The sequence below is a fragment of the Lissotriton helveticus genome, chromosome 5_1 (assembly GCF_964261635.1).
Source record: "Lissotriton helveticus chromosome 5_1, aLisHel1.1, whole genome shotgun sequence".
NCBI lineage: Eukaryota > Metazoa > Chordata > Amphibia > Caudata > Salamandridae > Lissotriton > Lissotriton helveticus.
In genome coordinates, this window is record NC_136065.1 from 228145181 (window position 1) to 228172324 (window position 27144).

At 45.0% G+C, this 27144-nt stretch overlaps 1 protein-coding gene across 1 annotated transcript in view; it reads right to left on the reverse strand.

The window, feature by feature from the left end:
- PHPT1 (phosphohistidine phosphatase 1) overlaps nt 1-27144 on the reverse strand; it is a 57217-nt gene that overhangs the window by 1486 nt on the left and 28587 nt on the right. The window contains exon 2 of the mRNA XM_078642068.1: nt 5039-5163. Within this exon, the coding sequence (XP_078498194.1) occupies nt 5039-5163 (125 nt within the window). The remainder of the gene's footprint in view (nt 1-5038; nt 5164-27144) is intronic.

Genomic DNA, 27144 nt, shown 5'->3' on the forward strand with positions numbered 1-27144 from the left:
AGGACGAAGACTGCGAAGCTTGTAGATCGTTCCGGTAAAAAAAGACTTTTGGGGAACGTCAGGCTCGACGGAGTGACATGCAGAGACAGAACATAGAACACATCCCGGATATCTTCAGAGAAGTTACCAGGCAAGAAGAAATGGAAGCACTGGCAGCGGAATAGGAGGAGGTCTTCTCAATCCAAGAATTGGATTCGGAACCGGAAATCGAGCTCGATTCCAAAGACGTTCATGCAGGACAGGGTGCCATGAGTAACAAAGCCCTTTTGCCCCTCAAATTTCCTTCTACCAAGCAAAAGGCTTCTGGACCACCACTGCCTGTTGGCCATGGTCGGCACCAAGAGATTGCTTTCAACACCCCACCCTCTGGTTCGTCAGGGAAACAGACAAAGCCTTCCAACTCAAGACTATACTCCCTTCAGTTCCAAATCGAAATGAAAAAGAGACAAAACCCAACTGTGCACCGAAAATTTCGGCACCGAAACAAAAAAATGCTCCTTTAAAAAGACTGCAGAAGCCGATATTGAAGAATATGGAAGAAAAGCTGGACCCTAAACAAAACGAAAATTCATATCAGTCCTAATAATGGAAATATAATTGCAAAACCAGTAATACCTTCAAAAAGAAAGGCAGACACTGAACACAAGATCCCTTTGAAGAGGAAAAAGGACATGGCTGCCAGCCCTCTTAACATCCCACAGACCGCTCCACCTTCTTCACCTATTCCTTTTATACCCGATATAGGTCCTATACACATTACACCATTAGGTTCTCCTAACACAAATCCAGATTTAGGAAAGGATGACGATAATTTTAATCAACCACCAACTGATCCATGGGATGATTATAATATAGATCCACCTCAGGGCCCATACCATGATTTATACCCAGCCAAGCCTCCCCTCCTCATCATCATACTGCTCATCAGGAATTAATTGCCAGGGCAGTCAATTACCCTGGAGTGCCCTTCCACAAAGAAGCCCTAGAAGATTATTTCCTATTTGAAACTTTAGGAAATACACACAAAACAATACAAATGTAGCCCATGTTGAAAGGGACGATGAGGCACACTGAGGATATTTTTAGAGACCCAGTTAGAGCATGCATACTAACACCTAGGGTGAACCAAAAATATAAACCACCACCATCTGACCCAGTTTTTATTAGAGGTCAGTGGCCTTTCGATTCTTTGGTAGTCTCAAATGCCCGTAAGAGGGCAAACTCACAACCATCAGGAGATGCACCACCTCCAGATAAAGAATCTTGACTAATAGATGCATCAGGCAAAAGAGTAGCTGTCCAACCAGCTAACCATTTTCGTATAGCTAATATGCAGGGCCTGTTGTCCATATATGATAGAGCTCACTGGGCTGAAACGGAAGAATTATCACATCATCTTCCAGAAAAACAAAGGAAAATAGTACAAGAGGGTAAACTCATTTCTAATTCATCTATAAGGTGTGTATTAGACGCTGCAGATACCACAGCTAGAGGAATCGATGGTAGCATTATTCTAAGAAATGCATGGTTCAGAATTTTTGGTTTCAAACCAGAGGTACAGCAAACCATTCCTAATGCACCTTTTGATAAGGAACATTTATTTGGCCCTCAAATAGACCAATCCATTGAAAAAAAAAGATACTGCAATGGCAAAATCTATGTGAGCACGTCAACCTCCTAACAGAGGCTCCTTTAAATGCTCCTTTCATAGAGGAGGTTCCAAAACTAACACCACAGAGGCGGCAGCATCTTCATACAAGACCCAAACACAATCTCCCCCCTCTAGAGGATTGTACAAGGGTGGTTATAGGGGAAATAATTGGAAGAGGTAGAGGTACACCAGCCTGCATCTCTTATTCAAATAACATACAGTGACTTGCTATTACTTCCCCCGACCAGTCATCACATTAGGGGAAGATTAGAACAGTTTCTTCCCATTTGGCAATCAATAACAGACAAATGGGTTCTAGAGATTATCCATCATGATTATTGCCTGGAGCTTACCACCAATCCTCCCAATATTCCACCTCACATTCACAAACTCTTGCCACAACACCAACAGCTCCACAAACAAGAGGTATAAGCTCTTCTAACAAAAGGAGCTATAGAATTGGTTATATTACAACATAAAAGATCAGGAGTCTATTCACTTTACTTCCTTATCCCCAAAAAGGATGGATGCAATCTTGGATCTCAGAACGTTAAACCTATACATACTTTCAGTACACGTTCATATAGTTACCCTTCAACTAGTACTTCCACTTCTACAGCAAGGTGGCTTTATTTTATTTGAAGAGTTTTATGTAGCGCTGGCTAGACCCATCGGTATCAGAGCGCTTTACATGAGGATCAATGCGTTACAAGTGACAAATTACATGTTAACAAAGCATAGTAAAATACAGGCAAAAAAACAATGTTACGGTAATTCGTGGGAGGAAGGGAGAGGAAAGAGAAACAGCAGGGAGACCGGGAGAACTGTGTCCAATGTCCGGCTAGGTAGGTGATGGTCGAGGGGGTGAACCAGAGCCGATCTCCTCTATAGCTGTTTAGCAGCTCCACCGGGCATCAGCTATGTTGCTCAGGTCTCAGCGGCCAGGAATAACAGTTTTTCATGGCTTACCTTAGTTACAGTTGCACAGAAAAACACAGAAGAAACAAGTCCCCAGTAGCGGAATAGAGGGAATGAGGGAGGGGGGCTGGAAAGCAGATCAGAATCTGGCAAACCGGCAGTGGGAGAAAAGAACCACGTGGGGAGCCAAAAAGCCTCACAAGAGGATCATATTTTTAAATCTGTGACAATAGCTTATATGTGACAATAGCTTATCAGGAATTATACATCTTAAGGATAAGGAGTCCTTTGATCAGTGTATGGGCAAGGATCTGTCACATTGTATCGAGCTCCATATTTTTCATCACGTTCTTGGCCCCCTTTCTATGTGTGGCTATCTTTTGCGTATAGCAAGTAGAACTTCTACTCGACCAGCTTTTTTCTATTCCCTGATGTCAGGGGGGAGTTTGGAGTTGTGCTAATCATTGCAGTATTCATCTTCAATCATTAACTGCACCAGGGGTTCTTAGCTTGTGGTCCGCAGACCCACAGGGGGGGATGGGAAGACCGTAACTGCATAGAAAATTTGATAATGTTAGGAGACTAATTCAGTTTACCTAAATAAATAAACTGTAAAACTGAAAATTTTAGAACATTTTGTAAATGCGAAGGAATCAGAATTTGGAAGATAAAAATGAAGGTATTGCCCACAGGTTGATTTGCAGGAGCAGCACAAGTGCAGCAAACACAAGATAGTATGTGGACTGTTGCTTGCCTCAATTGAAGCGCTGACAAAAAGGGAGCATGCATTAGGAGCCAAAAAGTAATAATAAGCTTGAGTTTAGTTTTTTGCTTCACCATTTTAAGTTAAAAATCGAATTTAGAAATAGCCAATCTTCCTGTTAAAATGTAGATTTGCATTTAATGTATTTGTTAAATTATACAAAATATGCCATAATTTTTCAATATATTTTATGTTTAACTTGTTTCTGTATATTTGTCTATTGTTTTGAAGATCAAATCGTAGACATTGTCTGGGTTAGTGCCCCTGGCTTTCCTTAATGACCAAGTGTGATCCCTGAATCCCATTAATGGTTCTGCCGGGGTCCTTGGAGTTTAACGATTCGGTGGGAGTCCACAGAAGTCAAAAGGATACACAATTTCCAAGGAGCTTTTTTTCTTTACCCTTTGTGTTTTTTCCCTCTAGACTGGGGCTAACCCAAGGAGAAACTTTGTATCTTTCGCATGCATAACTCTGTGCATAGTGCACTATGGCTATTTCTTCAGGCAATTAAGAACACCCACAGAGCATTCTAGTGCCCAGTCTTTGACAGACAAATGGAATAAAAGCAAGAATGAAGCAGAGCAATAGAAAGGACTAGGAACGGAACTAACGTCTCAGATGTCAACTTATTTTAGAAGCACCAAACGTGGCAGATGTCAAATAGCTATGATAAAACTGTAGAGTACTGGGATGCATATAATAGCAAAAGAAATAACTATACAATTTGTTAGCCAAATATGATTGCTTTTTAATTGCCCATTACATTATTGCAGGAGTGATTTGCCTATCCAGGTAAAAGATACCCATATTAAGCAATCAGTGGGGAAAAAAAGTAGACAAGATAATAAAAGGCACTGCACGCACCCTCTCTAAAGAAATGCTGGGATGAGATGGGTTAAGTGCCATCAGCAGGTTTATGGGGCGCCTAAAGTAGAGCGTTCAGAATAAATTCCTACTGAACTATTCCACCGGTCAGAACACAACAGATAAGTTTCCCTCTATGACCGTACTCATTCACTGATGATATAATTCAATTATATTGACATTTTATCTCAAATCATACATGATTAGTGACAGTCACAACAAGAGTTCATTTCATTATTTATTCTTAGCACAAGTACTCTAACTTTCTTTTTTCAAACCATTTCATCTATATTTCATTCTTTTTTCCTTCTTTAGAACAGTCTATTACATTTCATATTTTATGACATATTACATTACATAAACACATTATGAAGTGATAAATACAAGTAGAACAAGCTTATTTTTACATATAATACATACAAAAAAAAGAAAAAAACAATTCTCAAATAAAGGCAAACACAATTCATCAAAGAAAAAAAACTAATTTTTCCTAACAATTTTCTCAATAATATATACACCGTCCCTGGAATCATACCACTCACACATCAATCATACACACACATTAAAAGCTTTTAAACAGAATCTGAAAAAAGGGTGGGATCTAATTGACAAAGACAATTCTTTATCAATAATTGAATCTCAAGGCAACCGAGGAGATTCCGCACTAGAATGGGCGACACGCGTTTCGGTGGAGCAAGCGACCTTCCTCAGGACCTCTCCACCGGTCAGAACATACTCGAATATATTTACTGAGCAGGACTTTGGCCCGGTTTCGTGAAAATTATTTTCTCCACACTGCCCTCCATCTCAAATTCATAGTTTCGTATTACCACTTTACATACCATAGAGTAACCATAAACATGGATCTTCTTTTCCTGACTTTTGTGGCTTATGCGGCCACCCCCAAGGCATTCGCAGTCATAGCCCTGCTTCTCAATCTCGCTGCACACCTTGTCATAAATATCAGCTGGAAAGGAAACAACACAAGAAATAAAGTTAATTCCCATAACACCTCATTTTTGGGTTGCAATTTAAGAACAAATAGGTACTCGCATAAGACATCACGCATGGAAAAAAAGGAACGTATCTCAATGGATTAACTCTACCCCAGCTACTGAGAAACGTTTTTGTACTATTAAAATCATTACAGATGAGAGTTGACAGAGACGGGTAAATGCTAATTTGCCGGGGAGGAGCCATGCGCCGGGCCAAGATGGCCGCGTGAAGGCTCCGCTCTTCCGGACCTGTCCCCCCATCCCTAATATCCTGTCGTATCTCCTGAATACCGACCCCAACGCTGATCGGCTGAAGGCAAGCGGTGCGCTTTGAAGTCACTCCGCCCCCGCTGAGACGTCGGGGGCCGGAGCTACGCCTCTCGTCCTGTGAGGCCTACTGATTGAGCGAAGCCAGGCGCTGAAGTTGGCCGGGGAGCCAGCCGTCAGTGCAACAACGCCGGGGCAGCGGATCGGAAGTCGACGGTCAGGCGCTGGTACGGACATACTACAGCCGGGAGACCGGAGGTGAGCGGCAGTGGCAGAGAGTGCTGTGATGCGCACCCCCCCCCGAGGAGATTTAAATGTATGGCGGCTGCAGCGAGGCTACAGTGAGGCCTCCTGTCTGAGGGCTCACGAGGGGCTCAAACGCATTAGAGCAGCAGAGACACAAAGTGTGCGACTGCCGGTAACGGAGCAGTGTGCAGACAGATCCAGGGGGCCCCCGGTGCCCACACACACTTGTAGGGGCCAGCCCGGATTGTCTGGGCGATCATGGGGGGGGGGGGGGGGGGTAAGAGACAGCCCCCCCCCTGCAGCCTAATAAGGGATCCCGCCACAACAAAGGGCTAGTGAAAGTGGGGCTGAGCGACACCAGGCCCTGAAGAGGGAACCGATACCTGCGGGGCCCGCCCTGAAAGTGTTATGGCGGTCAACGGCAGGGCCCCGGGGAGTGAAATCCACACCTATCCTTGGTCACAGATCCGGCTGGGAGTCGGGGCTTTTGAGTCCCTGAGTGAGCCGGGGTCGGTGAGAAAGGTGGAAGTGCAGCAGAGGTTGCAGCTGGGAGCTGGCGTAGCGGAGGCCCCCCGTACCAGCTCATCTTCTCTGAGCATCTGGGAGGCGAGGCTGTTCCCGCCGGTGGATGTGACGTGGCTGGGGCCCCTGGGTATCCTCCGGTGACCGTGGAGGACGCCTTGCTTGTAGTGGCCCAGGACACAGTGATCCGAAGTTGGCAGGACAGCGCCGCCCTGGCCCTGTGTTTCCCCAGGGGTGGAGGAACTGCATTCTGGGGACCGGATAGCCCTTGGGGCCTACACCTTTGAGACGGACCTATCTGACGACCTGTTCGAGGGTCCGGGCTGGTAGGGGGCACTGGTTGGCTGCCTGTTTGCGCTGGCTGGGTAACTCGTGAGCCATTGTTGCACCTGGCTGGAGTGAAGGGGGCTGGGATTCACCGAGGAGGCATTTGAGATGGCGTCGAAATCCGAAGGAGACAAGCGGCAGTCAAGAGGGTTGCGTCAGGTCCAGACCAATAAGCTTGACCGATATACGATGCCTCGAGGGTCGCCGCCAGACCCAAGACGGATTTAAATCGATCGGAGGAGAGTCCGCTGGCCCGCCGGCTGAGCCGACCCTACTTGACGTGATGGCGACGATAGATAGTGTAAAGTCCTCCTTGGGTCAAAAGATGGAGTTGCTGGACAACAAGCTAGACACTGTCACCATCGTAGTTAATCTCACTACGGCAAGTGAGAAGGTCAAGTCTCTTGATATCCAGACCGCCAGCTTAACAGATGACGTGGCACAGCTCCAACAAGAAGTGCGGGAACTTAAGGCCTCTGGCGTCCTGACCAATCGAAAGTTGGACGAGTATGAGGGGAGAGCTTGACGCAATAATGTCCGAATGATTGGCGTTCCCCAGAAGGCCGAGGGCCCAACCCCTGACTTATTCGTCGAGGACCTCATCCATAACCATCTGAAGCCCAAGGGGCTGGGCAACTTCTTCACGATTGAACAAGCGCACAGAGTGCCGGGGGGCAGACCCAAACCGTGGGTCCCCCTCGACCGATGATTGCGAGGGTGCTAAACTTTAGGGACAGAGACGCTATCCTCAAGGCCTCCCGGTCCGGAGGTCCCCTTCAATATGAAAACGCCACTCTTTCCTGGATTTTACCCAAACTGTCCAGAGACAGCGCCAAAGTTTTCTCGGTGTAAAGAAAAAGCTCAGAGATGTAGAACTGAAGTACGCAATGATGTTCCCGGCCCGGTTGAGAGTAGAGGCTGAAGGGAGGGTCTGTTTTTTTGAGAACCCAGAGGTAGCTTCAGACTGGTTGGACAGTCAGCCCCGAGCAGACCAGTGAGACAAGACTGTGATGGACCACAGGAGGAGGAGTGACGGCGACCGCAGGCTATTCGGGACCATTGAACAGGTCAGGTAGTGGTGATGGAGCAAGGATTCGCACGTTACGCGACTTGCTTGAATTCATGAACCTCGAATAACATGTAACAAAGTAACCCAACCTATTTGTCTTACTAAATTCCCTTTATTTTGACATTTGGGTTGTCCTAGAGACGCTTGCCTATGTGTTTACTAAAAGTTAATAACGCTTGTTACTAAAAATGGCCGCTGCTTGGCGGGATCTCTTCTGCGCATGCGTTAGTCACACTCACGTGACGTGACGTACTTGCAGTTCTGGTGGGAACCTTTGCGCTTGCATTAAGATGGCCGCTTTGTGTCCTCACATGGTGAAGCTTGCGCTGATGTTTTCGTGTTGTCATGTATTTGCACGAAAACCTAATGCCATAGTTTATATAAAGTAAGGGGTATAGAGTAGCTATTCATGGTATACAGTGTATTCATTTATTCCTGTGTTTTTAATTTGTTTTCGCTTACTTTTCATGTACCGCTTTCTTGAGGGTTTGAGAGACACTCGTGAATCCATCTTGAACAGCCTTTCTGCGCATGACAGTCTTCTGCCGGTGGCATTGAAACCCTGCCAACAAGAGGTCCCAGCCAAGATGTGCCTGGAAAGATGAACCCTCACCTAGCAAAAGAAGCTGAACTGTTCTGCAAATGTTACATTTGTAATTTATCCATTGTATTCAGTAGAACATGTCATGGGAACCCCAAAATCAATAGGCGGTCCCAGAATATGTAAATAGAGGCTTGTAGAATTGAAATGGGATTGGTGTGCTGACCTATCCTACTTGGGGACCAATCGAAATTGGGGATTCTGACACTTGCAACATTTGGGGGGTGGTACACTGACCCGAAAACAGTATAACTAGCCTAGGTTTAGCTAGAGAAATTGTCCGACTTGTCCGAATAGCTGACCTGTCACTGACCCAACGCACTCAATAGTGAACTGATACAGACGGCTGCGGAGCACTCTGTCCGAAATTTCTATAGACCCGAGAGGTTTTGCTGAAAACCTTAAGTGCTGGCAGAGCACTTTGCTGGGGAAAATCGATAACCCAATCGGGGTTCTGGCTGATAGCTGCAGAGAAGGTGGAGCGCAGGCGTTTCTTCCAAAACTGCGGGTGCTGGTCGTGCCTTGGTGGTCCTGTCCTAATCTGGGTTTCCTGTCCTGTCCTGGGGGTGTCCATTCTGCACCTGCTGTCCTACTGATGACTGTCTTTCCTTGGGGTCCCTCCTGTTCCTAACTGACCTGTGGCCAGGGTTGGTCTTCACACCATTCTAGGTAAATATAGGGCTGAAACTCTGTACTGCACCTTTCTATTTTCCTGTCTTTTGCTTTAATAAAGACATATTTGCATATGTTGACTTTCCATGCTTTTCGCACTACTAAATGATTTTATCACATTACATTGTCTTACCCGTTTCTTCAAGTACATTCCCTTTTAGTTCGTGATATATAGATGTTCCTTTTCTTTACCCATCCTTTAGCAAATTCGAGTAATTGCACTGTTTTATTAGTATGGTTTACTCTTACTTTACCTATGGTTCCTCTTCATGGAGAAATATTTCACTGTGAAATTCTAGTATGTTCCTTAATTTTCCCGTCCCTCAGACAGCATACTGAGTCTAAACTCTGAAAACTGATTTCTAGTATTCCCTCCTTTTAAACTCGTAAATGGTTGGCTTGATCTATTTTCTTTATGGATATGTGCTCTTTGTAATTTTAGTTATTGCCAGTTTAATTGTTGTGAACCTAATGCTTTCAGAACTTGACGAAATCTAGATAAAGGTTTTAAAACATCTTGAGTTTGTGATTATTTTAGGAGTGCAAATATAAAAAGTATTTTGGTATCTGCCTTTCTTTTACAGCTAGCTCCCTGATCCATTGTGGTCATAGGTACCCGTAACAGTGGATTGGTAGGTCGGGTACACTGGAAATAAAATAGGAAGGAAGGAATATGCTACTTACCAGTATGCATCTGTTCTTGGCATAGAGGGCTGCAGAGTGGTACATTTATGAATAGATCGCCATCTGGTGTTGGGCTCGGATGATTGCACTTTGTTTTTCTTCTGGAGAAGTCTTTGTCGTCATAGATGACTCCTCCTCTCGGTGTTAGTGCGCATGGGCATCGGCTCCATCCTTAGATTGTTTTGCCATAGTAGGGTTAGATGGAGTAGTGTAGTATAGTACATAAAGATATGCCCATGTAAGTGTATCTAAATAAGATAATGTTGGGACAGACACAGGTTTCCGGGGAGGCAGGGAGGGCATGTACCACTCTGCAGCCCTCTATGCCAAGAACAGATGCATACTGGTAAGTAGCATATTCCGTTCGAGGCATATGGGCTGCAGATGGTACATTTATGAATAGATTGTAAAGCAGTTACCTCCCTAGCGGTGGTCACCAGTGTCTGTCGCAACTGTCTGAAATAGAGTTTTTAATACAGCTTGGCCCACCCTGGCTTGTTGTGCAGCCTGTACATCAACACAGTAGTGCTTTGTGAATGTATGTGGTGTAGACCAAGTTGCTGCTCTACATATGTCATCTAGGGGAATGTTCCCTAAGAATGCCATAGATGCTCCTAGTTTTCGTGTAGAATGTGCTCTAGGAGGAACAGTTAATGTTCTCTTTGCTTTAATGTAACATATTTGTATACATCTTACAATCCATCTTGCGATGCCTGCTTTAGAGATAGGATTGCCCTTATGTGTTGGGGAAAATGCTACAAATAGTTGTTTAGTTTTCCTGAAATTTTGTGTTCTTTCTATGTAGTACAAAATGGCTCTTGACATCTAGTGTATGTAGAGCCCTTTCTGCCACCGTCTGTGGCTTTGGAAAGAAGACGGGTAGTTCCACTGGCTGATTGATGTGGATGCTGAAATTACTTTAGGCAAGAACTTTGGGTTTGTTCTAAGAACCACTTTATTCTGTTGTAACTGTAGGAATGGTTCTTGTATTGTCAATGCCTGTAATTCACTTACTCTCCTGAGTGAGGTAATGGCTATAAGGAAAGCCACCTTCCATGTAAGGAATTGTATTTCGCACCTATGCATAGGTTCGAAGGGTGGCCCCATTAGTCTGGTGAGTACTACGTTGAGGTTCCAGACTGGGGAAGGTGGTAATCTTGGTGGAATGACTCTTTTAAGGCCTTCCATGAATGCTTTTATCGCTGGTACTCTGAACAGTGATATGTGCTGCCTGTTTTGTAGGTACGCTGCTATAGCTGCTAGATGTACTCTGATAGATGTGTACGCTAGATTACATTGCTGTAAGTGTAATAAGTAGCAAATAATCTCCCTTGTTGATACGTCCAGAGGGTTGATATTGTTATTAGTACAGTGTATAGCAAACCTCTTCCACTTAGCTGCATAGCATGCTCTGGTGGTTGGACGTCTCGCTTGTTTAATTATCTCCATGCAATTTGGGGGTAGATCTAAGTACCCAAATTCTAGGATCTCAGGAGCCAGATCGCTAAGTTCAATTGAGTTGGATCTGGGTGCATTATTTCTCCATGGTTCTGTGTAAGGTGCATGGGTAGAATTCGTAGCTTTTGATGTGGCACTTGAGAGTTGCAAGAGCGTGGTGAACCACGGCTGTCTTGCCCACGTGGGTGCTACTAGTATCATGGTCATTGACTGTTGTTGCAGCTTCCTGACCACTAATGGGATTAGTGGGAGAGGGGGAAAAGCGTATGCAAATTTGTTGGACCAATTTATCCATAACGCATTGCCCTGCGACAGGTGATGTCGGTACCTGGACGCGAAGCTTTGGCATTTTGCGTTCTGATGAGTGGCAAAGAGGTCTATCTCTGGTTGTCCCCATCTTTGGAAGAATGGCTGCAGTATTTGGTGGTGCAGTTCCCATTCGTGTATTTGTTCTGACTGTCTGCTTAAGATGTCTGCTATCTGGTTTTGGACTCCTGGTAGGTGTTCGGCTAACAGGTAGATGTTTTGAGGAATGGCCCATCTCCAAATTTCCTGTGCTAGTCTGGATAGTTGGAGAGAGTGCGTCCCCCCCTGTTTTTGAATATAATACATTGCTGTCATGTTGTCTGTTCTGATCAGGACTGCTTTGTTGGTAACATGTATTTGGAAGGCTTTCAATGCTAGAAATACTGCTAGTAGTTCTAGATGATTGATGTGCAGTCTTCTTTCCTGCACACTCCACCTTCCTTGTACTGTGTATTTGTCCATATGTGCTCCCCATCCGGTGAGCGATGCGTCCGCTGTTATTGTCACCTGTGGAATTGGTTCTAGGAACGACCGCCCCTTGGCAATGTTTGTTGTGTTCCACCACTTCAGAGAGCGGTGTGTGCGGTCGTCTACCAACACCAGATCTGTAATCTGCCCTTGAGCCTGATTCCACTGTGTCGCTAAGCATTCTTGTAGCGGACGCATTTGTAGTTTGGCATATGGTATTAGCAGTATGCAGGATGACATCATCCCTAATAACTGCATGAACACTCTTGCTGGTAGTGAGTGTTGTGGCTGGAATCTTTGAATGACTGTAAGCATTGTTTGGATCCTGACTGGGTTGGGGTATACTTTGGCTTTTTCTGTGTCTATAGTAGCCCCCAGATATTGTTGAACCTTGTTTGGTTGTAGGTGTGACTTTGTGTAGTTCACCGTGAACCCTAGCTGGTGTAGTAGCTGAATTGTCTTTTGTGTGTTTCGAAGACATTCCTCTTGTGACCTGGCCTTTATTAGCCAGTCGTCCAAGTATGGGAAGACATGAATTTGTTGTCTTCTTAGGTGAGCTGCCACCACTGCCAGGCATTTTGTGAACACCCTTGGTGCCGTTGTGACACCAAACGGAAGGACTTTGAACTGATAATGTTGTCCTTCTACCACAAACCTGAGGTATTTCCTGTGGGCTTTGTGAATTGGGATATGAAAGTAAGCGTCTTTTAGATCCAGTGTAGAAAGAAAGTCCCCTTCCTTCAGTAAAGGAAGTACCTGTTGGAGCGTGACCATGTGGAAAAGTTCCGAATTTATGTATGCGTTGAGAGGTCTTAGGTCCAGTATCGGCCTTAGAGACCCATCCTTTTTGGGAATTAGGAAGTATAGGGAGTATACTCCTGTTCCTTGTTGATGTTGTGGAACCTTCTCTATGGCATGCTTTCCTAGCAGGGATAGTACTTCCTGCTTTAACAGTGTTATGTGATCTTGTTTCATTGGACGCTGTTTGGGGGGGATGTTTGGTGGGGTAGATGTGAGTTCCAGGCAATAACCATGTTGGATAATTTGTCTCACCCACCTGTCTGATGTGATGTTTTCCCAGACAGGTAGGAACTGTGATAGGCGTCCCCCGACCGGTGTTATATGGTCTGGGGGGAGCTGTATGAAGTCACTGTTTTGGGGTTGGAGAGTTGCGGTTGTTGTTGTTGCCGCGACCTCTACCCTTGTTGTTGTTGTTACCTCTGTAGCCACCTCTAGAATTACCTCTGGGTGATGTAGGTGTAAAAGAGGTTTGTTGCTGGCTTGTACCTGTATTTTTGGATCCTCCTCTATAGGTGGACCTACGAAAGGAACCTCTTTGTGTCGGCTGTTGCAATGCTCCCATTGATTTAGCCGTTTCGGTATCCTTCTTCATCTTTTCTAAGGCCTCATCTCATCTGTCCCTGTGCCGAAAAGTGTTTTCCCATCAAAGGGTTGGTTCAGTAACGATGTTTGTACTTCTTGTTTGAACCCTGATACTCTGAGCCATGCATGTCTCCTTAACATGATGCTTGTGTTTGTAGATCTTGCCGCAGTGTCTGCTGCGTCTAGGGCGCACTTTATTGAAGTGTTAGTAATTAACTTCCCTTCTTGTATGAGTTGATCTGCCCTTTTTTGGTGTTCTTTAGGGAGATGTGTGATGAGTTTCACTAACTCATCATAATGCGCTCTGTCATACCTTGCAAGTAGTGCTTGCGTATTAGCTATGCGCCAGCTGTTTGCCGCTTGAGATGCTACCCTCTTGCCAGAAGCATCTATTAGTTTAGACTCTTTGTCGGGAGGTGGAGCTTCTCCTGTAGATACAGAGTTTGCTCTCTTACGAGCGTTAGTGACCACTAGTGAGTCTAGAGGAATTTGCCCTTTAATGTATATTGGGTCCTTTGGAGCCGCCCTATATTTTTTATCGATTCTTGGGTTCAGTACCCTAGCCCTCACTGGGTCTTTGAATATCTCTGATGTATGACTGAGAAGGCCCTTCAGCATTGGTAGTGTTCCTGATGTTCTTTGTGCAGTAGGTAGTGTTTCTAATAAGAAATCCTCTATTTGAGGTTCTGCATGTAGTTCTACCTTATGATATGTTGCTGCTCTATTAATGAGTTGTGCAAAACCAGTGTTATCATCAGGAGGTGAAGGTTTTGAGGGATACAATTCAGGGTCGTTATCATTATCTGACCCTACATTATACTCTTCCCATGGGTCTGCCTCCTCTGGGATTGTGTCTTCATCATCCCCAGGATGTTCCCCCTCCCCTGTGTCACTCTCTACATCTGTTGTTGGTGTAGATGGTCGTGTGGGAGGAATATTTGGCCTATTGTGAGGAAGAGGAGAAGATGGTGTGTGTCTGGGTTTGGGAGAAGGGGGAGGAGTTGTATTCGTCCCCATTGTTCTCTTCTTCGGATGAGTCTTGTCGTCCGAATGTTCATTCTTCCTCTTTTTAGGTAGTTCTGTGACTACCTTGCCAGTCTTTGGGTCAATAAACAGAGTCTTTTGTTTAGGATCAGTCCCATGTTCCTGTATCGGTACCGCAGTTTTCGGGTCCGAAAGGTGTTTTTTCTTTTGAATGTCCATTTGTGTTTTCGGTACCGAGATTTTATTCGGATCCGATTTCTTCGGTATCGAAGATGTCCCCGGTGTCGAGGGTGTTTGACGCCGAAACGTGCTTCGGTGTCGACATGGACTGCTTCGACTTCGAGCTTTCCTTGACTTGGAGCTTCGGTGTCGATGTGGTCCGTTTATCGGTACCGGAACCACCATGATGGGAGACCGAGTGTGTTGGTTTCTGTTTCGTTGCCGGGCTCGAAGGCGGGGCGTTGGAAACTTTTTTCGGTTGTCTGACCGGGCTCGAAGGCGGGGTCGATACCGTGTGGGGTCTGTTTTTTGGTAAAGGGACGTCGTCACTCACGGTTTGTTGGACGTCGATTTCCTCGACGTCGGACTCGTCCTCTTCAGACCCCGCCTCATCGGCCTCTTCTTCCTCCTCTTCTGGGTGCTGGTCCTCAAACAGCTCCGGGATTGCTTGTGACTGCATTCTCGATACCTCGTGTCTTCGGGCTCGACGGTTTCTAATCGTCGATTTTGAAGAGAACGCTGCACAGGCCTCACAGTCCCTGGATTCGTGTTCAGGGGACAAGCAGAGGTTGCACACCTCGTGTAGGTCCTTGTGTGGGAACTTAGCACCACACGTTGGACATTTTTTGAATGGAGTCCTTTCCATGGACCCCGGGCTGGACTACGTCGAGTTTCTCGTTGTCGTCGTCCTTCGAACCGCGTCGGTATGGAGTGAAGTCGCGTTCGATAACGATACCGCCGATTTGGAAATGGATACGCGCCGGTTATAACCCTCTTTGTTGAAGTCGGTCCGGAGCGCTTCGATCCTCATCCGAACCCGATGGCGGAAAAAAACAATCTAAGGATGGAGCCGATGCCCATGCGCACTAACACCGAGAGGAGGAGTCATCTATGACGACAAAGACTTCTCCAGAAGAAAAACAAAGTGCAATCATCCGAGCCCAACACCAGATGGCGATCTATTCATAAATGTACCATCTGCAGCCCATATGCCTCGAACCTAGGGTTACTGGTAGTAGAGTGTAAGGTTACCCGATTAATAAATATGGTAAATTGAAATTATATGGGCCCGATACGTGTATGGTAAAATTGTTGGTCGGGTGACCTGCTCGCTCTATCAGTAATTTTCTGGAAGCCAGAGGATGGTTAGGGACTAGTTAAAGAAATGGTTCGGGACTAGTTAGGGACTAGTTGAGATAGCTAGGTAGGTCGGATGCTGCTAAAAAGTTATTGCTGCTAATTGTGAAAATGTTGCTGCTAAACGCATTTGCAATTGTTTTATTGCTTTGAAAATTATGAAATATGTTAAATAGTTTTTCTTGCTGTTATATTGATATATGTACTAATCCACTCGTTAGGGATTGTTATATGTTGTCTGGAATCCCCGGGGAATTGAATAGCGGGTGGTGAGGAGAATCCACGCCGTACTGAGGTCATTGGCTTGAGGAAAATTGGTGCAGGTTAGGCAGAACTGGAAGCACTGATTAGGGTTTTCTGTATGAATAGTTGAATAAATGATAGCAACGAGTTCGCTAATGAAACTTCAGTTGTGATATAACCTAGTAAGGGTCACACGAGAAAGGAGTAGTAGGTTCATCGGAGCTTGAGTGATAGCAAAGGGGTTCGCTAGTGAAACTTTAGACTTCGTATATATCCCGGAAAGAAGTGGATGAGTCAAAAGAAGTAGCAGGTTCTCTAATGCTTGAGTGAAGGGTAGGCAGAAGAGATCTACTCGTAGTATTTGAAAAGTAGACAGAAGAAGTTTACTTGCAGTAAAACGTAATCTTTCCTTTCTAGACACTCGAGTACAGTGGCGAATGTGTTTACGTTGTTAATTTACTAAAGCACTTGCACTTTAAAAAGAGAAATTAAGTTTCCGTTACCTTGTGAAGGGGGGAGTCAGTTGCGGAGCTGCTCTGACGTCACTCTGTGCCGCGCTGGTATTGGTCGAAACAGCGGGTGTGTAGCGGAGCTGGAATTGTAAAGGAGGGGTGAGTGCCGAAGCGTGAGAACCTGTCTCGCGAAAAGGCCGCGCACCCATTGGTCGAGATTATTTGAAACCGTGCATTTGATTGGTTGCACGAAAATAAAAGACGCATTTGGATTGGGAGTGATTTTGTAAACAAAGTCGCTTGTAGGAAGTTATATGTGGCATACGTATAGGCCAGAGACTAGACCTGATCCAAGACATTTAGGGTTTGGAAAGGATCATTGGAAAGGTCATAACACCAGCATTATGTACGGAAATTGTGGAAAAGTAAATTTTGCCATGTTCTGTGTCCCTACGTGTTCCCCATCTTATGCTATATGTGCATGATTAATATGCATATGTATTCCCTATGATCGATTAAAGACGCAATTACAGCTGTGTCCATCTCTAGTATGCCAGTTCCTAGTTTTCGTGAATACAACGAGCATCAGGCCTATGTAAAGTTATGTTGCCACGTTTCACAGTGTGCACGTTATTTCATTGTAAAATCCCCGTTTCTAGGCCTCAAAAGGGCCCGGACTCAGATTCAGTTCCTGTCTCCTAAACCCTCTCCGAGGAGCGATACAGCCCCCACCTGTATCCCTGACCCTTCACTTACTTCCTGCCTCACAGTGCCCGGCTCGGCCTGGCTCTGCCTCCAGTCTGCCAAGAGTATGTTATGATTCTAGTTATCAGTCCAGCTCTCCTTCCCTGCATTCCTAAGCTACTGAATCGCATCAATAGTTTCCGTCATGGTCTAGCCTTTACATCTCCATGTAAGAGAAATACTGTATTAATGGTCATTTAATATTCCTCAACACGCACTACATGTAGAATAATGCATGCACCAGTCTTAGTGTCTGTTAGCCTTTGCCCTGATAACTTTTGGATTCTATCAACATGTTCCCTAAACACTAGATACTAGATAGGCTTTAGGTACATGTCGCCCTGACACTCCAGACTTTTCGTCTCCTCTTCTAGCACAGAAGTCATAGCCCCCAGTCCTCCTAGTAACACGTCATTGCCAGCTTGCGCGCACCACTAGGTTAGAGGTCCCGGCTCCTTAGGTAGCCCCCTCCATGTTTCCGCCCCTTTTTATGACATATTCTGTTACGTTTGCATCACATGTCTATGTATCCGCCCTGTACACGCCTTCTTGTTACATCATTTCTGCCCTTATCTTTCGCGACTGCTACAAACTCCGCCTACTGCTACGCCTATTGTATTGAATGCCATGTGAATGTTTTAACTATAAATATTGTGCACTGTTATTAAAAGTTACCCCTTATGCGCTCCTTTGTCCCTGCCCCAGGCAGCTGCCATCCCATCCCCGTACAGGCTGTCCTGTTCCAGTCCTTTATGCTTAATTAAAGCCTGTCAACTCTAGCTACCTCGTATCTTGACTCTTATTTATTGAGCTATCTATTTGTATGAGTATCGGTAATTAATTATTTATTTACCACATAATGGCGCCCGAATAGGGACTTGCCCTTTCCCCACGCGCCGGAGAAGCCACGCAAGCCCCCTGACCCTCTGCAGCCGTGACGGAACCATCCTGCGCACCGGCAGATATTTCTGCTTTAAGTATCCCTCAGGTCCACGGAGGAGACGGAGGTTGCGGTCCAGCATCCAGACGAGGCGGTGGAGGAACGCGGCGAGTCCCGACCAGAGCCCAAGCCGAGAGTCCAAGGTCCGAGGTATCCGGAGGCCCACCTGTAACTGAAGTCCGAAGTTCGTCCGTCCGTCGTCGTAGCAGTCCAGTCCAGTCCGAGGCCTTCCGTTCTTGCTGCCCGGTGAGTACCGTTGCTGGGGTAGTATCTAGACAGGGTCAATTAATTTGTCTCTGGTCCGTGGGTTTGGGTACACAGATCCAACACGAAGTGTCCACTTAGGTGGATGCGGGTCCTGACGTGTCTCTTTATGGGACCGGTAAGTTTCGTACTGTTTCAGCAGTGCATCTAGTCTGTTCTAGTAAGTTCTGTTCTCGAGAAATTCATGTGTTCTGTTCTCAGTATTTCAGGTAGTATCTTGTCCGAACTGTTATTCTAAATGTTATTTCATGTGTTTTCAACGTCGTGGTATGAATGATTCGTATTGCAGTTATTATTGTGTTCATTGTGTATTGTATTGTGTCCAGACTCCAGTCTAGTCATGCCTCTGTTCTCAAAATTACGTCAGCTAAGAACTAGAAAAGGTCTGCTCGAAGAAGCAGTTCCTGTCCCGCCTAGGGACAGTCCAGGTCATTTTATGTATCATAAGCATGGCATAAGTGCCATAATATATCTAGATTTATGGGTGGAGTACACCAAACAGCTAGAGGAAAAGTATAGATGGCCCGTATCAGGTACGTGGGATGCCGAGTGCATCATGCGAGTAGAAGAAGTGTTATGGAAAAAGAAAGCCAGACAGTCCCAGAAAGATGCCATCGAGTTATGGCGCAAAGAATCTCATAAAAGAACAGAGAAAGAAATCAGAAAGTCAGAATTAAGTAGAGAATCCTCAGAAAGAGCTCAAGAAAGGGAATTGATCGAAGTAGGTGAACGAGTTAAAGCCGAACAGTCAGACAGACAGAGAAATGCCCTTATTAAGGGTATGTATCCTCTTCTTGCCGAGGGCTTGCCAAAAGCAACCCCGGAAGCACCATGTAATTTTCCGCCGCCATTAGTTCCGATTAAGCTACGTCACAAACCGACCGCAGCTGATATTTTTCTCTCGTCCTATTTGGACGACACAGTCCCAGAATATGCGAATCCTGCTCTGCCAGCTCCAGTAAATAATGTAATTCCTGTTCTTCCAGCCACCGGGGCACCTGTTACAGCACCTGTTACGGTACCCCCGGTCCAGCCCATAGTACAAGTTCCCGCTACATCGGTCACTCTGCCAGCACGAAGAGTATCAGTCGACGATTCCAGTTTAGGGGCCGCGGGGGGGAGGTCCTCCGGGTACCCCGCCGCCACACAAACGTGTAACGTTAGTCGAGTTACATGAACGTGCGTTACAGCGTACGCCCAAATATCAGTCCGTTGCAGATATCAGACGAGCTCTTACCGAATGCCGTTATGATCCAGTCCCAGGCGAGGATAGTATGGTTATATATTCCGTACGTATAAGGCAGGTGTCCGAGTATTTGGTCACCCTACCGAATATGAAAGAAGATCTAGACAGAATGTATCGTTTCATTCGTACTGGAGACGATCCAGAAAGTATCGGTGAAGTCATGTCTCTCAGAAAATCTGAGATCCAGTTCATGCTATTAAAGTTTCTGATCAATTGTTTAATTAGGGAACAAGATTCCCCGACTAAAGATCCGACCGAAATGAAAATTCTGACAAAGTGGAGTGATAATATAGCCGAGGGTAAGCACAAGACACTCAATAGTATAGAGAGTATGTACAAGAAAATACGTAAAGAAATAATAAGGTTACACGAACAACGCAAAGAAGCTCTAGGAAGCGAGAAAGAAAATGACTCTCCTACTGAAGAGGTAGACGACGAGAATACCGCCAGAATAGCGTATGTAGGTAAATCTAGATTTCCAGACCGACATTTACGCCTAAAACATAAGAAAGTCTTTCATCTACCAGCACCAGAACAAGGCTCTCTAGAACAAGTATTTCAAGCTACCGATCACATTCTGAAATCAAGAATCGGTTATAGTGAATTAAGTACCATGCATGAACAAGAACTAGCCCGATCAGCAGTCCGGTGGATTACTGATTCTACCACTTTTCCAGACGAAATAGTGGCACAAATGTTCCTGAAACTGCCCCCAGCCGAACAGCGACTGGTGGGTATGTATATGATCCAGCACCTCATTACACTGTATGAGGGTCAGCATTCTGATCCAGGTCCGTTACATGATGTCCTGAACGAGTTACTCCAGTATAAATGGAAAGGTTTAGGTACCGATTTAATTAGTGTCATTCTAGAACAACGCCACAAATATAGAACGTTTCTGAACCCGCATTTTGTTCACGTCTCACCTCCAGAAAGTAAACCATTTTACATAGATAGACAGCATCCGTTACGAGAAGTACACCCAGTTAGGACACCGGATGGTGAAATGCAACGAGTATTTGCTTACACCCCTATCACAAAGATGGAACTCTTAGAGATGAAGAAATTAATTCCCTGTCACGACAAAGATCCAGCAGGGTTCCATCGAGAATTAAAAGACATGCTCCGAATGGGAGAATACACTTATCCAGATATTATTAAAATGCTAAAGGTCCTGTTGCCCGCAGGGGTATACGAGAAACTCAAGGAAAAAGAATGGGAGGTGGGAGAGAAAAAGATCGATTGGACAGCTCTAGAAGCTGAAGATAAAATACGAGTACCATGTACCGGTCTTGGGGACAAATGTAAAGAACTACCAGAATTATTGATACAAGTTTTGCCTAGATTATTAGCCACTAAAAAGGAAGACTGGGATGCAATCTCAGCCTGTAAACAGAAACAGGATGAAGACACTAGTGATTTTTATTCTAGATTCGAGAAATGTTTTATAATAAACAGTGGTTTAAAGACGAGTAGCGAGTCATACCCTCATCTTTTTGTTACTAAATTAGTCGAGAATTCAAGTCCACAAGTTAAGAATCGAGTTTTGAAAGTCGAAAGTACATGGCAAGCTAGTACCCCGTCACAGATGTTACAGATGCTCCAGTATCACCAGAATAGAATCAGAGAAGAGCAAGAACACGAGAGAAGACGTATGAAAGACACGAAAATGAAAGTACTAGTTGCACAATCTGTTCCACAAGACAGTCAGAAGAGGGGTCCGAATCAAGCCAGTCATCCTGCAGCTCCCGTTAAAGGGAACTGCAATTATTGTAAACAGCCAGGTCATTTTATAAACGAGTGTGCAGTTCTGAAACACAATATAGCCACTGGTAAAACTAAAGAAAGACCACGTCCGCCTAGACAAGAACAAGTTTCACAGACTTCTCAGCCACAGAATGCACAACAGACAGTTACAGCACCGCAGCCTATCGCTGCAACACAGCATGTTACACAGCAGATGTACCAGTATGCACAGTCCGAGTATCCAGAGTATCAAGCGTATTCATGAAACAGCCTAGAGAGGGAGGTAGGCTTGCCTCTCATCGAGATACCTGTAGATCAAGAGGGTCCCTATGTTCATAGTCAAGTATTAGGGAAAGACAGAAAGTTTTTGATTGATACAGGGGCAAGTAGGACTACTATCAGTCATGACGAGGTTCCAGGGGCTCCGCTCTCAGGCTCTAGAAATGTTTCCCTTGGAATTTCAGGAAAGCCTATTGTAAACGAGATATCAAAGCCAGTTACTCTAGAAGTTGGTCCATTGTCCCGAACTACTGATTTGTTACTTACGAAGTCATGTCCAGAAAATTTGTTAGGTATTAGGACATTGAAAGAATTAGGTGCAGTTATTTGCTGTTCCCCAGAAGGAATACGTATGTTTTTGCGTGACTTTAAAGGTCACTATGTATTACGAGATTTTGATCCAAGATTGTCCAATGTTCCGCAGCATTTATGGGCGCAAGGTCCAACTGATGTAGGTTTTATGCGAATCACACCCCATCGTGTGACTCTCAAGCAAGGTATAGTCTTACCACGAATCAGACAGTACAGATTGCCACCTGAGGCTGTAGCAGCCTTATCCAAAATTATTGACGAGCTCATTGCTCAAGGAGTAGTTGTAGAAACTGACTCCAATGTATGTAATTCTCCTATCATTCCAGTCATGAAACGTACTGATCCAAATGCACCTCCAGTATATCGATTAGTGATTGACCTTCGAGAACTCAATAAATGTATCATACCCCAGTATCCAGTAGTCCCAGATATTTCATCTCTATTGACAGCTATTGATTCTGAAGCTATATTTTTTACAGTAATAGACCTCAAGAATGCATTTTTCAGTGTTCCAATTCATCCAGACAGCCAGTACCTTTTCGGTTTTTGTTTAAATGGAAGGAGCTATAAATTCACACGAGCTCCTCAAGGTTTCACAGAAAGTCCTAGCATTTACAGTCAAGCACTTAAACGACAACTAGACAACATTCACATGCCAGCTGACACTGCCTTGCTCCAGTATGTCGATGATCTACTGATCACAGCCCGTTCTGAGCGAGCTTGCGAGCGAGCGTCACTTACAGTTCTGTATTTCCTAGCCGAGATGGGGCACAAGGTGTCCCCTTCGAAGCTCCAGTTCTGTGTCCAGCAAGTGATCTACTTAGGCCACTTACTGTCCAAGTGGGGTAGGCAGTTGACACCCGACCGTATCCAGTTAATAGCGAGTCTTCCTCAGCCCAAGACACAGAAGGAGGTACGTGCTTTTATTGGGCTCACTTCTTATTGCCGACAATGGATTCCTCAGTATGCATTTCTAGCCAAACCACTGATACAGTTAACGACACAGGAGGCAGCCGTATCGACTGTCCTCCCTTGGACATCTGAACATACACTTGCTTTTAATGAATTAAAGAAAGCCTTATGTCAAGCTCCTGTTCTAGCAACACCGAACTACAGTAAGCCTTTTACACTTTTTGTCACAGAACGTGATGGTACTGCATTATCTGTTCTCACACAAGATCAAGCAGGACAGTACAAGCCCTGTGCTTATTTTTCAAGCACGTTAGATCCAGTAGCCCAGGCTCTGCCTGCGTGCCTCAAGTCAGTTGCAGCCACAGCACTAGCTATCAGACCAAGTGATTCCATAGTATTAGGACATTCCCTGACAGTACAAGTTCCACACTCCGTGGAAGTTCTTTTAAACCGAACACAGACTCAGCACTTGACAATTGCACGTTTGACAGGTTATGAACTGACACTATTCCAGCCACACATAGAAATCAGACGCTGCAACATTCTAAATCCTGCTACACTGTTACCGTCAGTTACTTCAAATCCTGCCACACATGACTGTGTGGAAGTTGTTAACACTATGACAAAGCCAAGACAAGATCTGACAGATATTCCATTACCAGATCCCGACCTGACACTTTATGTGGATGGTTCATGTATGAGAACGAGTACAGGAGAACTAGTAGCCGCGTATGCAGTGACTACTGACACTGAAGTTATTGAAACTCACCGTATTGACACCCTGTCTGCTCAAGCAGCAGAGCTAGTTGCTCTGACCCAAGCCTGCATACGTGCCAAGAACCTGAAAGTAAACATATATACAGATTCATGCTACGCATTCGGAGTCGTACACGACTTTGGAGTGCTCTGGCAAGAGAGAGGTTTCATGACTTCTCATGGAACCAAGATTCAGCATGGTCTCCTCATTCAAGCTCTGTTAGATGCAATACATTTACCGACAGCTATCGCTATCATGAAGTGCAAAGCACATACGAAAGTTACTGACATCATTTCCCAAGGTAATGATCTAGCAGATCGAACAGCCAAGCTTACAGCTCAGACACCAGACATTCCAGTTAACAAGACACAGACATCCACTCCAGAACAGACTACTTGTATGACAGTTAAGGACCCTACACAAGATGTCATAGACATACAGTTACATGCTACTCCTGAAGAAATTAAGAAATGGTCCGAACAAGGAGGGGTCCAGACAGATCAGGGATGGGTGACGAAGGGAAAAGCCACATGGTTTCTCCCCGACTCTATGGTTCAAGTCATTATCAATACCGCACATAGTCCAGCACATCTAGGAGAAAAAGCTATGTTAGACAGTATCCAGAACCTTTGGTTTAACAAGCACTTACGAGCTGCAGCCAAGCAGAAAGTCCGTACTTGTATGATATGTTGTCAATTCAATCCAGGTAAAAGTGTCCCGGTGGAACAAGGTGGATTCCAGCCCCCTGACCACCCTTTTGAAGTCCTCCAGATGGATTATATTCAGATGGAGCGATGTTGAGGTTTCAAGTATGTCCTTGTAGTTGTATGCGCTTTGTCCAGGTGGACAGAAGCATATCCAGTCCCAGATTACACAGCCGCGACCACTGCCAAGCAGTTGGTTCGTGAATTTTTCCCCCGCTATGGACTCCCTAGGGTCGTGTATTCTGATAACGGCCAGCCATTCTCATCCGAACTAATGAAGCACGTTTCCCTTTTGTTAGGGTACCAGTGGAAGTTCCATTGTGTGCGCCATCCTGAAGCAGCCGGTCTCGTAGAGAGACATAATCAGACCCTGAAAATCCCTATTGCTAAGACATGTAAAGAGAAAGGTGTAGACTGGCTAGTAGCCCTGCCAGTTGCTTTATTCTTCATGCGCATGGTCGCACATTCCAGATCAGGTATGTCCCCTTATGAGGTCGTATTCGGCCGCCCCCCGAATATGTGGGGTACACCCAGACCCCGAAGTATTACAGATGTTTCCAGTAATATGCTGACAGATTACCTAGCTTCCTTGATGTCTGCCCTACACTCTTGTCGTTCACAGGTTGCCGCTGCATTTCCCGACAATACTGAAGTCAAGCCACACGAGGTCCTTCCCGGCACCCTGGTTTTAATCCGGAATTTCGATCGTTCAAGTCCGCTGGAGCCTCGCTGGAAGGAACCGAAGTTAGTCCTTCTGACCACCCGTACTGCCGTCAAGTTGGAAGGCAGGAAGGGGTGGGTGCACCTGTCGCATGTCAAGAAATTTCACGGACTCCGACTAAAAACTGTTTCCAAGAACATTTCCAAGGATTGTCAAGATTTTAAAGACTGCCAAGATACTATTATCAAGGACTGTCCCGCTATTGACTCTGATTCAAAGGATTCCCTGTTAGAGAAAACTCCACAGCAGGAGTATAAAAGTAAGCTCCGGTCTAGTAAAATAAGTCAGCCAGTTTAATTGTCTAAGTCCCCCTGGGTGAAACGGTTAGACAGGTATCTGACATGTATGAGATAGACCCCCATAGTGAGAGAGTTAGTCAAAACTCTATCCGATGTATCGTTTTTCTAAGTTTTATATTGTTTCTAAGTTTGATGGTTACCTGCACAAGTTATGCATTGCATTTATGTTTCCCAATTTCTCATGTAAATAAGTTTGCTAATGCTACAGTAGAGCACACGTTTAGTGATCTGCCTCCTCACGAGTTATCCCATCGTATTGCTATGAGAAATAACACGTTCATTAGAATGTTACATTATTCACACCAGACCAGCAATGCTACTAATTGTTGGGTGTGTGGTCGACTCCCCCCTTTCCAGACACCGAAGGGAGTTCTGCCACTTTTTCCTTATCCGTTTTCACATAATGGTTCGTGTGGAGCATGGTCCATGTTAACGTCATCCTCAACTGATACGTCCCTCCTGAATAGAACATGTTTTCCAGACAAGCAAGGTCTCTCCCATAGAATAGGGTTAGATCTAGAAAATGAAGTTTATAATTTAGGTAATTATTCTTCGAATTTTATGGTCCTGAATGTTCAGTCTGATACTACTCCAGACTTACCTGCCATTTCAGTACTACCAGTCAAAGGCGAATTATGTGTCAGAAATAATGGTTCCGCACATGTAGGACATAGTGATTGTACTACTACTGTCGAGTATAGTGACAGTGGGAAATCTATTTTCAAAGCTTCACGTCATTCTTATTTTGTTTGTGGTCAGACCGCATATGTTCGTCTGCCCCTCGATTGGGATGGAACATGTTACATTGCCTTCCTACTGCCACCAGTTTTTCTAGCCCCATCTGATTATCACAGAAACACACATCTAGTACACGTCAGACATAGAAGGGAGATTGAGTCCCCAATTGTCGATCAAACTGAAACTGCTCTAGAACAGTATACAGATTTCAATAAAGGTTTTTTCTTCTTTATAGGCCCTATCCAGAATAGTAAGTTAATACGTAGATTAACCAGAACCCTTGAAGCAGTAGTGAATGAGACTACTTCTGCTCTAGGTAACTTAACCGAAGAGCAATCTGCTATGAGATTTGTCGTGCTCCAAAATCGTCTCGTTCTTGACGTCATACTGGCCGATAGAGGAGGAGCATGAAGAGTTATCGTATCTAGTTGCTGCTTTTTCATTCCTAATAACGCGCCGTCTGTTTATTCAGCTATAACCAGACTTCATAAAATTGCCCATCAGTTACACCAGAATCCAGGCACCTGGACATGGTCCGGTTGGTTTTGGAGTATAATTTCTGCCTGGGGATGGAAAGTATTGTAATTTCTAGGTATTGCAGTAGCGATCATATTCAGGTGCTGCCTCTGTATACAATGTGGCCCTGCGATTTGCGGCATTTGTGCTACCTCTTGTATTCCTAGTCCCAAGTCCCGTCCTAAGTCCCGTTCCAAGGCAATTCGAGACGAGCAAATGATACTGTATGAAATGATAGATGGTATCATGAATATTGATGTTTCCTGATGGAAACGTAGTGACAAGGAGGGAATGTGGAAAAGTAAATTTTGCCATGTTCTGTGTCCCTACGTGTTCCCCATCTTATGCTATATGTGCATGATTAATATGCATATGTATTCCCTATGATCGATTAAAGACGCAATTACAGCTGTGTCCATCTCTAGTATGCCAGTTCCTAGTTTTCGTGAATACAACGAGCATCAGGCCTATGTAAAGTTATGTTGCCACGTTTCACAGTGTGCACGTTATTTCATTGTAAAATCCCCATTTCTAGGCCTCAAAAGGGCCCGGACTCAGATTCAGTTCCTGTCTCCTAAACCCTCTCCGAGGAGAGATACAGCCCCCACCTGTATCCCTGACCCTTCACTTACTTCCTGCCTCACAGTGCCCGGCTCGGCCTGGCTCTGCCTCCAGTCTGCCAAGAGTATGTTATGATTCTAGTTATCAGTCCAGCTCTCCTTCCCTGCATTCCTAAG